General features: G+C 44.8%; 1 protein-coding gene across 1 annotated transcript in view; it reads right to left on the bottom strand.

Annotated features, from left to right (window-relative positions):
* antxr2a (ANTXR cell adhesion molecule 2a) overlaps positions 1–6841 on the bottom strand; it is a 36448-nt gene extending 29607 nt beyond the window's left edge. Inside the window, exons 1-7 of the mRNA XM_087790349.1 lie at positions 6415–6841; positions 5377–5448; positions 1840–1911; positions 1692–1773; positions 1528–1629; positions 1400–1468; positions 1258–1338 (exon numbers count right to left, since the gene is read on the bottom strand). Coding sequence (XP_087646475.1) covers positions 1258–1338; positions 1400–1468; positions 1528–1629; positions 1692–1773; positions 1840–1911; positions 5377–5448; positions 6415–6593 — 657 coding nt within the window. The 5' untranslated portion in view covers positions 6594–6841. The remainder of the gene's footprint in view (positions 1–1257; positions 1339–1399; positions 1469–1527; positions 1630–1691; positions 1774–1839; positions 1912–5376; positions 5449–6414) is intronic.
* Positions 6842–13781: the final 6940 nt, after the last annotated feature.

Here is a 13781-nt window from a genome sequence, read left to right as displayed (position 1 = left end):
TGTTCCCGTCTCACTTCCACGTCTTCACATTATCATATAAAGAGGCGACGAGTCGCCGCCACGCCACGGCTCCGTAAATCAACATGCTAATGTGACATCACTGACACCTGCAGGTCACTTACACCAGCCAGTGTGAGACAGAGAGGAGGGTGAGACAGGGGTGAGGACAGACTGGCAGGTATAGAGAAAGACACAGAGGAGACACAGAGAGAGGCTAAGACAGGGAGCTGAGAGAGACCGGGGAGAGAGTGAGACAGATAGTTGAAAGTGAGACGGGAAGGATGGACAGTTGGATTAAGATGTTTCAGGGGAGAGAGTGACACAAAGAGGGTGAGAAAGTGAGCAGAGTAAGAAAGGTGAGGTTAGACTGAGAGAGAGGTGGATTAAGAGAGGAGGGTTAGACAGTGAGCAAGGTGAGACAAGGAGAAGAGGGGTACAAGGAGGAGGGTGAGACAGGGAAGAAGATTAAAATGAGAGGAGAGTGATACAGTGAGGACAGTGAGAGGAAGATGGCGAGGTGGAGAGTAGGGTGGGACAAAGAGGAGAGTGAGACAGAGAGGGTAGTGAGAAGGGAAAGAGAGTGAGACAGAGGGGGGTGAGACAGGGAGGGGGGTGAGACAATAAGGAGGTTGAGACAGAGAGGAAAGCAAGCCAGGGAGGAGAGTGAGACAGAGGGGGGTGAGACAGGGAGGAGGGTGAGACATAGAGGAGTTGAGACAGGGAGGAGAGGGAGACTGAGTGGGGTGAGACAGGGAGGAGGATGAGACAGAGAGGAGAGCAAGACAGGTAGGAGAGTGAGACAGGGGGGGCAGGGAGGAGGGTAAGACAATAAGGAGGATGAGACAGAGAGGAGAGCAGGATAGGTAGGAGAGTGAGACGGGGGGGGGCAGAGGGGGGTGAGACAGGGAGGAGGGTGAGACAGAGGACAGCAAGACAAGGAGGAGAGTGGGACAGAGGGGGGTGGTACAGGGAGGAGGTTGAGACAATAAGAAGAGTGAGACTGGGAGGAGGGTGAGACATAGAGGATGTGAGACAATACATAGAGGAGAGCAAGACAGGGAGGACAGTGAGACAGAGAGGGGCGGGACAGGGAGGAGGGTGAGACAATAAGGAGGGTGAGACAGAGAAGAGAACAAAACAGGGAGGAGAGTGAGACAGAGAGGATGTTGAGACACTGGACAATAAAAAATGTTAACAAACAGAATTGTATACATTCATTTGAACAGCAGCAGCTTCTGGCTCAGCTCTTAGACTCACAGAGTTGATGATGCTCTTGAGGGCGTGGAAACCATCTTTGACAGGAAACACTTGCTCTTTGGTGTCGGCGACGTCAGAGAGCTGTTGGGAAACCAGGTAGTCAGGACACACTCTGGCGGAGGAAGGTCCCAGAGAGACTCACCTGCTCCTCGTCAAAGTCTTTGATGCCGACGCAGTAGACCCGAGTGCCGAGGCCGCGAGCTTCGTCCGCCTGCGGAGACTCAAAGCTCATCCCACTGTTGACGCCACGTGTCGAGATCAGCCACTCACCTTATTGGTCGTCAGCTCGAGCACATACGGCGCCAGTTTCCCGTCGGTCAGAGCCAATATGATGCTGGAGGTTCTGGCCTGAGTCCTGATCTGCTTCAGGGCCTGCGGAACCAGCACACGGTGAGATCCAGCCTGGACTGGACCCGGGCCTCGGGGTGACTCACCTCCTCTATACCCTCGTGCATGTAGGTCTCCCCCGCCGGAATCACGTCGTGCAGGAGTTGGAGACCTTCTTCGATCTTGTACCTTCAACGACAACAAGAAGAACTCTCAGTTCACGCCCTCACAGCTGTCGCCATGGAAACTGCTCACCTGTCGCCGGTCAATGGAAGAATCAGATGAGCCTTACTGGAGAACACGATGAAGGAAACTCTCATGTTGGGACTGAGGACACACACACACACACACACACACACACACACACACACACACACACACACACACACACACACACACACACACACACACACACACACACACACACACACACACACACACACACACACACACACACACACACACACACACACACACACACACACGCACACACGCACACACACGCACACACGCACACACACGCAAACACGCACACACACACACACACACATTAGTTGTGCACTTGATGAGTAAACATGTCCAGGCAGCTCATACACAAACACTTCCTGTTGCCTAAATAATAGTTTAAATATAAACGCAAATATTTGAAATGAGGAAATCTTTGTGTTCCTGTGACGTTAAACAGGAAATCTTGTGTTGCACATCAAGTATCATTTTCCTCTTGCAAAGTTGTGTCGACACACTCGTGCAAAACTCTATTTATGTGACTTCCTCAGTTGAATTGTATGAAGAAAATGACTCATTTCAAATGAAAAACCTCTGAAAAAAAGAAAAATTGGAAGTTATTTGATTGTCGTGTTGCTGTGTGTTAGTTGCATTGTTGTCTACATTCTCTTTGTTAGTTGCATTGTTTTGTACGTGCTGTGTGATAGTTGTATTTCACTGTGTATTTTGAGTGTTAGTTGAATTGTTGTGTATGTAATGTATGTTGCATCATTTTGTGTTAACTGTGTGCACATTGCATATTGTTGTGTTGCTGTGTCTTTGTGTTATAGCCATGTTTATTGCGTTTCCGTGTTTGATTCGATCCCAAGTTTGTTGTGTTGCTGCACGTTTGTGTCGTTGCTGGGAAATGCTCTGAGCTTCACATAGCAACACATCAAACAAAATGTGTTGTGTTGACGAACAACAGCAAAAAGTTCCCCCGACAAACGACGAACTCTCTCGGCAACAGTACTAATAACATGTCGGGCGGCCATTTTTAATCTCCATTTTCTTGCGGAAGGTCCAGAATAAAAAAAAAGGTTCCGACTCAATGACGAGGCTTACAGTTAAGGGGTCCGAATCAAGAGGTGGCGCCGTGTCTCCAACACTCGTCTCATTGGCTCGCTTCTGGCTCAGCTCGTCACGGACTTAAGCGATGGAACCGTGAACAGGACCGTGGGCAGCTTCTGAAGTTTGAGTGTGTGTGTGTGTGTGTGTGTGTGTGTGTGTGTGTGTGTCCACATGGTGGAACAGAAGTGGTCTTGGTGAGCGATCATTGTTTAGCAGATTGTTCCGTCGCCTTCCAGAGTTCTCTTCATCGTTTGCTGGACTTCGGGGGGGAGTTTGGCGCCGGACACACCCCCCCACTTCCCACCCCACCGCCCCGCTGCAAATGTCCATTCTCACAGCACAGAAGACGCTCGCTCCACCACCCACTCCCACCTGCTGCCTTTGCTATTTTCTTCAGGCGAGCTCTCGGTTCTGGCTGGGTCGGCGCCGTCTGTCCCGCTCTGGCAGCGCCGCGCTCCAACGGGGAGACGACGATTTGTCGGGCGCAGCAGATATTTAAGTTGTCTGGCGGCGAACGTTCAGAGTTTTGTGACGTCGGCGACCAGCAGAGGAGAGACGCTGACGACATGTTTTTGAGGACGTGAATGCAAGGACTATGAGAGTTGTGAGACAATAAGGAAGATGAGAGTTTTTAATCAACAAGGAATATGAGAGTTTTTAATCAATAAGGAATATGAGAGTTTTTAATCAATAAGGAATACGAGAGTTTTTAATCAATAAGGAATACGAGAGTCGTGAAACCACAAACGAGAGAAGCTTTTGACCAGATCAAAGCATCAACAAGTCATTGGTAGCCATGTTTACGTTGTATTAAATAGTCTGTGTGTGTAAAGCAGGAGAGACAATAAGGTCCGTGAAAGGTTTGTCGTACTGACCGTCTTCATTCATTTCAGGTTATAGGGTGAACAAAATGTAACTGTTTTCCTTTTGTTCTCAAAATTCCAGATAACATTTAATCAGTTAATTTAAATAAATACCAACTTTCCATTTCCATATTTATTCATTTTCGAAGCAGGACCAGTGTTATCTCACAGTAGAGCAAGAAAATGTGTATTTTTATCTATCGGGGCTATAAAAGTCTGGGTCAGTGAATCCATATTCACAACGTGAAGGTTTGTGAGGACATGAATGACGACAAAGGTTTGTGAGGACATTAATAACGAAATGAAGGTTTGTGAGGACATGAATGACGACATGAAGGTTTGTGAGGACATGAATGACGACATGAAGGTTTGTGAGGACATGAATGACGACATGAAGGTTTGTGAGGACATGAATGACGACAAAGGTTTGTGAGGACATTAATAAAGACATGAAGGTTTGTGAGGACATGAATGACGACAAAGGTCTGTGAGGACATTAATAACGACATGAAGGTTTGTGAGGACATGAATGACGACAAAGGTCTGTGAGGACATTAATAAAGACATGAAGGTTTGTGAGGACATGAATGACGACAAAGGTTTGTGAGGACATTAATAACGAAATGAATGTTTGTGAGGACATGAATGACGACAAAGGTTTGTGAGGACATTAATAAAGACATGAAGGTTTGTGAGGACATGAATGACGACAAAGGTCTGTGAGGACATTAATAACGACATGAAGGTTTGTGAGGACATGAATGACGACAAAGGTTTGTGAGGACATTAATAACGACATGAAGGTTTGTGAGGACATGAATGACGAAAAAGGTCTGTGAGGACATTAATAACGACATGAAGGTTTGTGAGGACATGAATGACGACAAAGGTTTGTGAGGACATTAATAACGACATGAAGGTTTGTGAGGACATGAATGACGACAAAGGTTTGTGAGGACATTTATAAAGACATGAAGGTTTGTGAGGACATGAATGACGACAAAGGTCTGTGAGGAAATTAATAACGACATGAAGGTTTGTGAGGACATGAATGACGACAAAGGTTAGTGAGGACAAGAATGACGACATGAAGGTTTATGTGAACATGAATAACGACATGAAGGTTTACGAGGACATGAATGACGACATTACGATTTGTGAGGACATGAATGACGACAAAGCTTTGTGAGGACATGAATGACGACACAAAGGTTTGAGGACATGAATGACGACATTACGATTTGTGAGGACATGAATGACGACACAAAGGTTTATGAGGACATGAATGACGACATTACGATTTGTGAGGACATGAAGGTTTATGAGGACATTATTGGGAACATGAAGCTTTGTGACGACATGAATGACGACACAAAGGTGTGTGAGGACATGAATGACGACACAAAGGTTTATGAGGACATGAATCACGACATGAATGATGACACGAAGGTTTATGAGGACATGACTCACAACATGACAGTTGTGAAAGCATGATTGACGACTAGAGAGTTGTAAAACCACGAGAGCTTGTGAAGGTTTGTGAAAGTATGCTTCACAACATGGAGGTTTTTGAGGGCATGAATGAAGGACTCACCTGACAAATCTGTCGGTCAGATTCCTCACGAAGGAGTAGATCTCAAACCAGTCGGATGACACACTGCCGGACCTGCAACCAGAGAAGTGGTGAACACTGACACTGTAGATGAAGTGGTGAACACTGACACTGTAGATGAAGTGGTGAACACTGACACTGTAGATGAAGTGGTGAACACTGACACTGTAGATGAGGTGGTGAACACTGACACTGTAGATGAGGTGGTGAACACTGACACTGTAGATGAAGTGGTGAACACTGACACTGTAGATGAGGTGGTGAACACTGACACTGTAGATGAAGTGGTGAACACTGACACTGTAGATGAAGTGGTGAACACTGACACTGTAGATGAGGTGGTGAACACTGACACTGTAGATGAAGTGGTGAACACTGACACTGTAGATGAGGTGGTGAACACTGACACTGTAGATGAAGTGGTGAACACTGACACTGTAGATGAAGTGGTGAACACTGACACTGTAGATGAGGTGGTGAACACTGACACTGTAGATGAAGTGGTGAATACAGTTCATGTTTTAGAGCTTTCTTGTAGCATTCATGTCTCCACTTGGTTCTGGTGTCCAGCACACCTCCAGCCAGAGACTGGATGACGTCAAATTGTCCAGTGGGACGTCTTCCTGTCTCGGGTCCAGAGTCTGGCTCTGGGTGCGGCTCACAGAACCTTTTCTGAGCTGGAGGAGAACCAGAACCGGACCGCTGCTGGACTGTGAGGGTTTCCTTTCATAGACGTTATGACCACCTCCTGACTGAGACGGAACCATTTTCCTCCCCCGAGTTAGATGTTCTGGAGAGCAGCTCTACTCTGAATACCTCCCAGTTGGCTCTGGTCCTTGGACTCCACCTGAGAACTTTCTGGTAGAAGTCCAGCTCCACAAAAGAGCTGGTTACAACTTTCTTCTAGAAACTCTGTGTTCTGATGTGTTCACAAAACTAGGCTTGACCAGAACCACGGAGTCTTCACACTTGTTATGAAAAGAGCGTGACGTCATTTTTGAACGGACAAAGTCCACTTACTTGTCCAGCACGAAGTACAGGTCATAGGCTCCGTGACACGAGGCGTCCTCGGTCCAGCCCGAGGCGACGAACAGTCCGAGGAAAAGTACCAGAACCGCGGCGAACTTCCACCGAACCGCCCCGGGAAAACATCCTTCTTCTGGGCAGCGGCGGCTGCGCTGCTGCTGCGGCTGCGACATGACTCTGGACCGGGTCAGCTTTTTTAGAAGTTCTGGAGACAGTTGCTACATGTTAGAGTCCCTCTTAAGGAACCGACTTTTATAGAATCCTTGCTGCGAAATAGAGGAAATCACGGCGGCGGTGTCACGTTCTGACTCACAGATAACTGCTAAAGTCGAACCAGAACCACACCTGCTTCCGGGACTTTTTTTGTGACCCAGTTCGAGGAGGAAAACAGAAGGAGGAAAAAAAAAAAAGTTATGCTAGCAAAAACTTCTGGACAGATGTTGCCTTTACGTGCGGTCCTCTGAGCTCGGAACTCTCAGCTTCACCAGGAGGCGTTCACTGGACACAAAGTATCGAATAATAGGTTTATGATAATATTGTTGTTATTATTATTATTATTATTATTACTAATTGATAGTAAAGTTAGATAACGGGTTGAGTATAAAAATCCCGATTTTTATTGATGATGTTTGTTTACTGAGAACAAATATTATAGATCAGAGCAACCTGTGAAAAGTGTAGCCCGGGGCCACATGTATCATGAGCTCGATATAATACTTTAAAAACTGACCATGTAGAAGATTTTTCCAGTGGCTAGTACAAGATAAACACTACATTGTTTAAGATATTGGTTGGAAGGAATTCTTTTCTTTTATTCGTCCTTTTAATTGGTGTTGGTTTCATATTTTTGGTTGTTTTTTATGTAGTTTTTCATACTATAAACCTGAACATGTAGAATTTTTTCCAATGGCTAGTACAAGATAAACTCTACATTGTTTAAGATATTTGTTGGAAGGAATTATTTTTCTTTTATTCGTCCTATTTATTGGTGTTGGTTTCATATTTTTTGTTGTTTTTTTAGGTAGTTTTTCATATTTCTTGAACCAAAATGTATATAAAATATTACACAATCTTATTTTATGGAATATATATTTAATTTAAATTGAAACCTTAGAAATGCATTTGTTTTTTTTTCAATTAAGTAAAACACTAAAAAAGTAGGTAAAATACAAATCAAATTAAGATTAAAAAAAATGGTTTAGATTGTTTTTATTTTTACCAACATGTTATATGATTTATTTGTCCCTTCTTTATTTTGGTTTGTCATCCCCGTACAACAGTAAAAGTACATAATGTGGCCAAAGGGAAATAAATTGCCCGCCCTTGAGAGTAAATAAACTATTTTATTATTTATGCTTCTGACGGGTCAAAGAGGAAGATGTGACTCATATCAGACACGATCGTTTGTCCTGCAGAGAGATCTTGGTAATCTTGATGAGGACGTGGCATCTCAGACCGTTCGATCGGAAGACGCTGCAGCTGCGTGTCGTTCAAACTATTGTGCAACAATAACACCGAGGGTGGGAGGGTTTCCTCACTCGTTTCCTGCAGGGGCGGTCGGACACACCCGTGAGCCCTGGCACGAGCTCAGCTGAGGAACATCTGCACCAGAGTCGGACTCGAGTGACGTCTTCCTCTGCGAGTCTAGGGGCTGTCGTTGGGGGGAAAAAACAGTTGACGGGACAGTAGAGGGACTGGAAGGTCATCAAGGTCAACCCTCCCTCATGTCAAGATCCAGGTCCTGGTCTCTCTCTCAGAGACCAGAACATTGCAGCAGGTGACGACTGGCGTGTCATCAGAAGATCTATTGATGTAGGTCTTTCATCCCCTCGGGTCCTGTTTCATAACAGAATTCCAGAGTGACTTGCTGGAACTGGTGGTGGTCCCTGTCACAGGAAGTGAGTCCAGGAAATGGAATGAACATCGAATGAGAAAATATAAAACAGTTTTTTTCCATACGACATTACTGCTTTCCAATCATATTTTATTTTATATCATATCATAGTCATTTAATTGTTAATATTTCATTAAAGTATGTATTAAGTACAATGATTTGATTTTAAAAATATTTATTTGCAATTAACATGCAAATATTCATTCAGTATTTGTACATTTTTGTCCTCCCCAGCCCGAGGAACAATGAAATCCTGTGAGATCCCTGCGATGACTGAGGACGAGAGGATACAGTTGACTAAAGCAGCTTTTAAACCGTTCGAAGGCAGTTACGACTAGAGTCACTCAAAAGATTCTAATTCTAGTGAACGCTAAAATTCTAAATTCAACATCAGAATCAAGTACTCATACAGTACTGCAAATATGTTTTTGGCTTGCTGCCAAGTGACGGACCGTCTTCATCAGAGACCTGACCTCCATCTGAGAACTGCAGACAGTTTTTAGAAGAACCCTGCTACTGCATAGACCCGGATCTTCAGGGTACTTAGGCAAGAATTAGTTTTGGCAAGAATTTGGCGATCAGTCCAAATCCTGATACGATATATATTGTGATACTGTAGCAATGGCGATATATTTGTAGTATTGTCGAGTACTTGACCGGTGTTATTGCAGAATTTACCGACCACATGACTCTCAATTAATTCTTATCTGCTTTCATTTGTTTTCAACCAAAATATATCCAATTAGCAGCTAAAAAAATCTGCTAAGGTGAACTGTATCCTCTTGTCCCCAGTCATCGCTGGGATCTCTTATTATTTAATTGGAGAGGATGTAATGAATCTTTTCACGACGGACCTTCAGAGAGACCGCCACCCTGGTTGTGAACACCTCGTGCGGATCCACCCCAGCGAGCTCACGGTCGTGATCAGGACTTTAACAAGGTTGTAATCAGGACTCACTCTTCTGCATAGAACCGCAGAACAAAAGGAATTTGGAGCATCTCGACCCGGAGAGAGGGCGGCACCGATCGGTCACGGCGCCTCAGAGGCGGCGGAGGAAATGGAAAGTGACAGGTGAGGCGAAAGGAGCAACGCTGGGTGACGAAGACGATTTGAGTTCACAGATCACGCTTCGATCAGCGAGACGATCCGAGGAGAAACTTTGTTTTTGTTGTTGAGCAAAACAAACGATTCACTGCAGACACCAGACCCGGTGTCAAGTTCACCCGTCGACATATCACACACCTGAGGTCGGGGGGGCGGCGGCACTGAGATACACCCTTGCTCAAAAAACGTCTTTCTGGAGAATAACGAGTTGTTCTTTTGTCAGATGGGAGTCAATTTAATCTTCTTTGAAAAGGTGCCTGAGTCACTTGTGTGGAGGAAGGACTGGTTCTACTTTGAGTCTCTCCTGAATGACTCAACTTGTCACTTTAACTCAATAAGAGAGTGTGCGAGTACATCAGTGCCACGAGAATATGGAATAATTTAAATTATCAAATGTTAAACTCATTTGTTCATAGTTTAATGATCAATCGATCATTTCTATGTTAAAAGGTTTAATTTGTGTTTATTGAATAATGGATTGGAATAATTTCTAAATTTTGAAATGATATAGCAAAGGGAAGTTTACATTTTTTTTTTCTAAATTGAACATTTGCAAATTCAAAGCCTTTTAATATAAAAATGTTGGTATAAAGGTGCCACCAGACAATAAACTAAAGAGCTACTTGATCTTACCATCTTGTTCTTCTACGTCGTCATGTGATCGTCTGATCAACGCGTGATTGGCTGAAAAGTTTGCTCAAGTAGCATTAAAAAAAAAACTATATATATATATATATATATATATATATATATATAAATACATCTACACAATATACAAATTATTGAATTAAATAATTAAAATTTGCACTGACATACTTCCATGAGTCCACAAAAAATAAAAAGTGAAGATCTTTGTATCATTTGTGGTGGTGAAGAAAGAGTTGAGCAAAAAGACTGATAGACAGATACAATACTGAGGATACTCCATCGATCTGCCCGTCGATCTCCATCTTCCCCTCACTCATGAACAAGACCACAAGATACTTCCCCACCACCTCCTGGGAACCTGGAATGTCTCCTCCCTGGTCCGTTATGGACTCATGTTCTTCTTCCACTCCAGTGATGCTTGAACTCGGGTTCTAAGTTGTGGGTCCAACTCGTAATCACCGGTGTTGGTTCTGGACGGCGGTGGAAAGGGACCCGCTCGCTCCTCTCCGTTCCCCAGTAATCATTCCTGATTCCTCCTTTGTGTTTCACGCTTGAGGAGACGGAGAAGACGTTCAGTGATTAACACAGCGAGATCTTCTCTAATCTGTCTGGAGGCTCCTCGCCATGCTCGGTGGTGACAGCACCTCTGCTCCCGTTTTTAATTGGATTAGAAGGAAGTCGGCATTAATACGCTCTCGGGGGCGGACAGGCGTGCGGGGAGGTTGGGGGGGCAGGTGATGAAGACGTTCCAGAATTACCTTTTTGACTGTTGAGACATGGAGAGACTGGAGGACTGAAGAACGGTGACACCCGAAACAATGTCGCCCCGCTCTCACTTCCACGGTCCGTCGAGTCAAAACTCGAGACCACACGTCCCGACTGAAGGAGGATGGAGCTGAGGAACATCTCCGCACACAACCGGTTACACTGTGAGACTTACATCAGTGATCTGATCCAGACTTACACCCCAGCTCGGGCTCTGAGGTCTGTGGATCAGAATCTACTGATGGTTCCACGCACACGGTTCAGGACCAGAGGAGAGAAATCCTTCCAGACTGTTGCTCCTAAGCTTTGGAACGATCTTTCTCTCCCTCTGTGTTTGATGATCTACTGACTCCTTCAAGAAACATCTTAAGACGTTCTTATTTGTACAGGCTTTTCCCTGATTTTCTGGGACTCCTGTGTTTGTCTTATGTGTCTTGATCTTTAAAATATATACTTTATTGAGTATTGTTTTGATTGTTTAAGCGCTTTGTGACCCTGGTCTAGAAAGGCGCTTTAGAAATAACCATTACTTACTTACTTACTTAGTAAAGTAAGTAAGTAAAAGTTACTACTTACCTCCTCGATCAATGTGGGACTCTTGTCACGCCTCCACTAACCAAGTCTTATTTAAGATGTTGATATATATATATTGGAATATCAAATGGTTGAATTTAACATTTCAAATGTTGAAACATATTCTTAGTTAAAATGTTTTTTGTTTTTTGTTATTTTTTTTAAATAAATGTAATTTTTATTTGAATGTTTGATGAAGTAGCTCGATACTTTTTTGGTATTGTCCGGTGGTTCTATAATACCAATATTTTATTATTGAACACAAAAGGTCATAATCATTGGTTTTGAAAATATTTAATATTTTAACTCGATTATTAAAAATAAAAAAACCCTCGAAATTCAATAATTGAATATTAAAATCTGTTAAATTCAATTATTCAAAACATATTTAAATGCTTTAAAATAATAATACAATTACAGAAATGTTAACCTAAACCATTCGATATTCTGATGACACTGATGTACTTCCATAACATATTTCTACCTGAGTCTATTTGTGATTTAAAATGTATATCATGACATTCAATATTTGTTGTAAAAATGTCTCAATCTTATAGAAGAAAAAACGTTCTGTTATTACACTGTATATTTACAGATTTTAACTTTAATCCATAGAAAAGTGTGCTTGCTTATGACCTTGGCTCCTGCATAGGCTTTACTAATTTCACAAAGAGAAGAGTATCTTTGGTGAGAGAGCGTTGGAGTGTTTAGAGGCGACATATAAAACTGTAGGGTGGAGATAAATTAACATCTTTTTTATACAAGAAATAGTTTAGGGTCAAGAGAATCGTCAAAGAACGACTCACCCTCAGACTCTGCGGCGCCCCCTGGCGCCCACAGAACGTGAGCTTGTATCGAATCATCTCCTGCCAACTTGGCGCCGACGGCTCCGTCCATCATCGTCCTGGTGCCAGACGCTTGTTTACCTTCCTGTCAGTCGTCCCCTTGTCTGACCAACCTTCCCCGGTCCGGACCGGCATCCTCGGGCACTTGGACGGTCTCTGCGGGGGAAGTGTCGATCTGGACCTGCTGGACCGAGCCGGTTCCGTTGCTCCAGGTAGTTCAGACAGAAGTGACAGGTTGATTGACAGGCAGCTTCTGATGACAGAGTGGTCATGTGATCTAACGCGTGCCCGAAGGAACTGATCCAAGATATCTAAAGGAACTTGTCAAAACTTCCAAGTGGGAGGGAAGTGCCGGAGGGACGGCTGTCAATCAAACCAGAGAACTTGTTCGGTTCTTCCTGGTCCGAGAGTTGGTAAAAGTTGAACTGTTTTCTGAATAACTTTGAGTATCTCACGGACGTCTTCATCAGTCTGATGTGGAGCCTCAGCCATCAAAGAAGTTCACTCCGCAGCCGGTTCCGTTTCTGAGCTGCTGTGGAAACTTGACTGGGTCACTCGAGCAGAACAATAGCAGCATCCAACTCTGCAGCGTGAGAGTCTGGACGTGTCCTGGTTCCAGCAGAAGTCTCCGGGTTCAGGTTCCGCTCCAGCGTCTTTCGGGGCAGGACTCGGGCCGAGGAATTAGGGTCTGATTGTTGGACTGAACATAAGAGGAGGAGAAGATGCGGGGCTCTGGAGCGGCGCTGTTGCCTCACATGTCAGGCTGCGGTGCCGTTTCTGGTTGTGACGGGTCCGATCTCTTAATGACTGTCCTGGGCGCTGAGACCCCCGCGGGGCAACACACTTTCGGAAAGACGGAACTCTCTCTGCCGCTCGAGTCGGATCACCAGTCCGAGCTCGTCACCTATGGAGCGGCTCCCCGCCCCCCCTCCCATCCCTCGTCCCCCCTGCCGCCCCCACATCCACCAGCCCCGGATCAAAGTGCCCCGGGTCACGGAAGAGCGAGGATGCATCATCCGTCTTCGCTGTTCATCTTGCCGATGTTTTTTCCAGCCTGTCAGGAACGTCTCTGCACTTTTCCAGAGAAACTGGAACGACCTCCAGGAGAAGAAAAACCTGCAGATGCGCCCGAGTGTGTCAAACCGGACCGAGACACTGACCAGACCCAGAAGTAGTTTGAAAGTGCAGCCGGAGGTTTGAAGGGCCCGATATTGGACCATGTGACTGTGGCCGAACATCAGAGAATGTTTCGCCATGATGTCCATGTTTATCACAGTTTGTCCTTCACAAGGACTCCAAAGTTTGCTCTCATCAGAACCTCGGGGCCTGCAGATGACCCGGTATCTCTGTGCAGGGACCGGGGCTGACCCCTGGTTCAGATTCTGGCTCGGCTCAGATGGACCTCCTGAAGAACCTTCTTCAGGACAGCAGAGGATTTCTGGGTCATTTCCAGGAGACTAAATGGACCTGGTCCTACCGGGCTTTCTGGTACCATGCAGGGCGTGAGAGGAAAAATACACTTAACTATTAC

Source organism: Callionymus lyra, chromosome 1 (genome assembly GCF_982586985.1).
Source record: "Callionymus lyra chromosome 1, fCalLyr1.hap1.1, whole genome shotgun sequence".
In the NCBI taxonomy this organism is placed as follows: Eukaryota; Metazoa; Chordata; class Actinopteri; order Syngnathiformes; family Callionymidae; genus Callionymus; species Callionymus lyra.
Note: the sequence above shows the minus strand (reverse complement) of the source record. Positions and strands in the feature narration are given on the sequence as shown.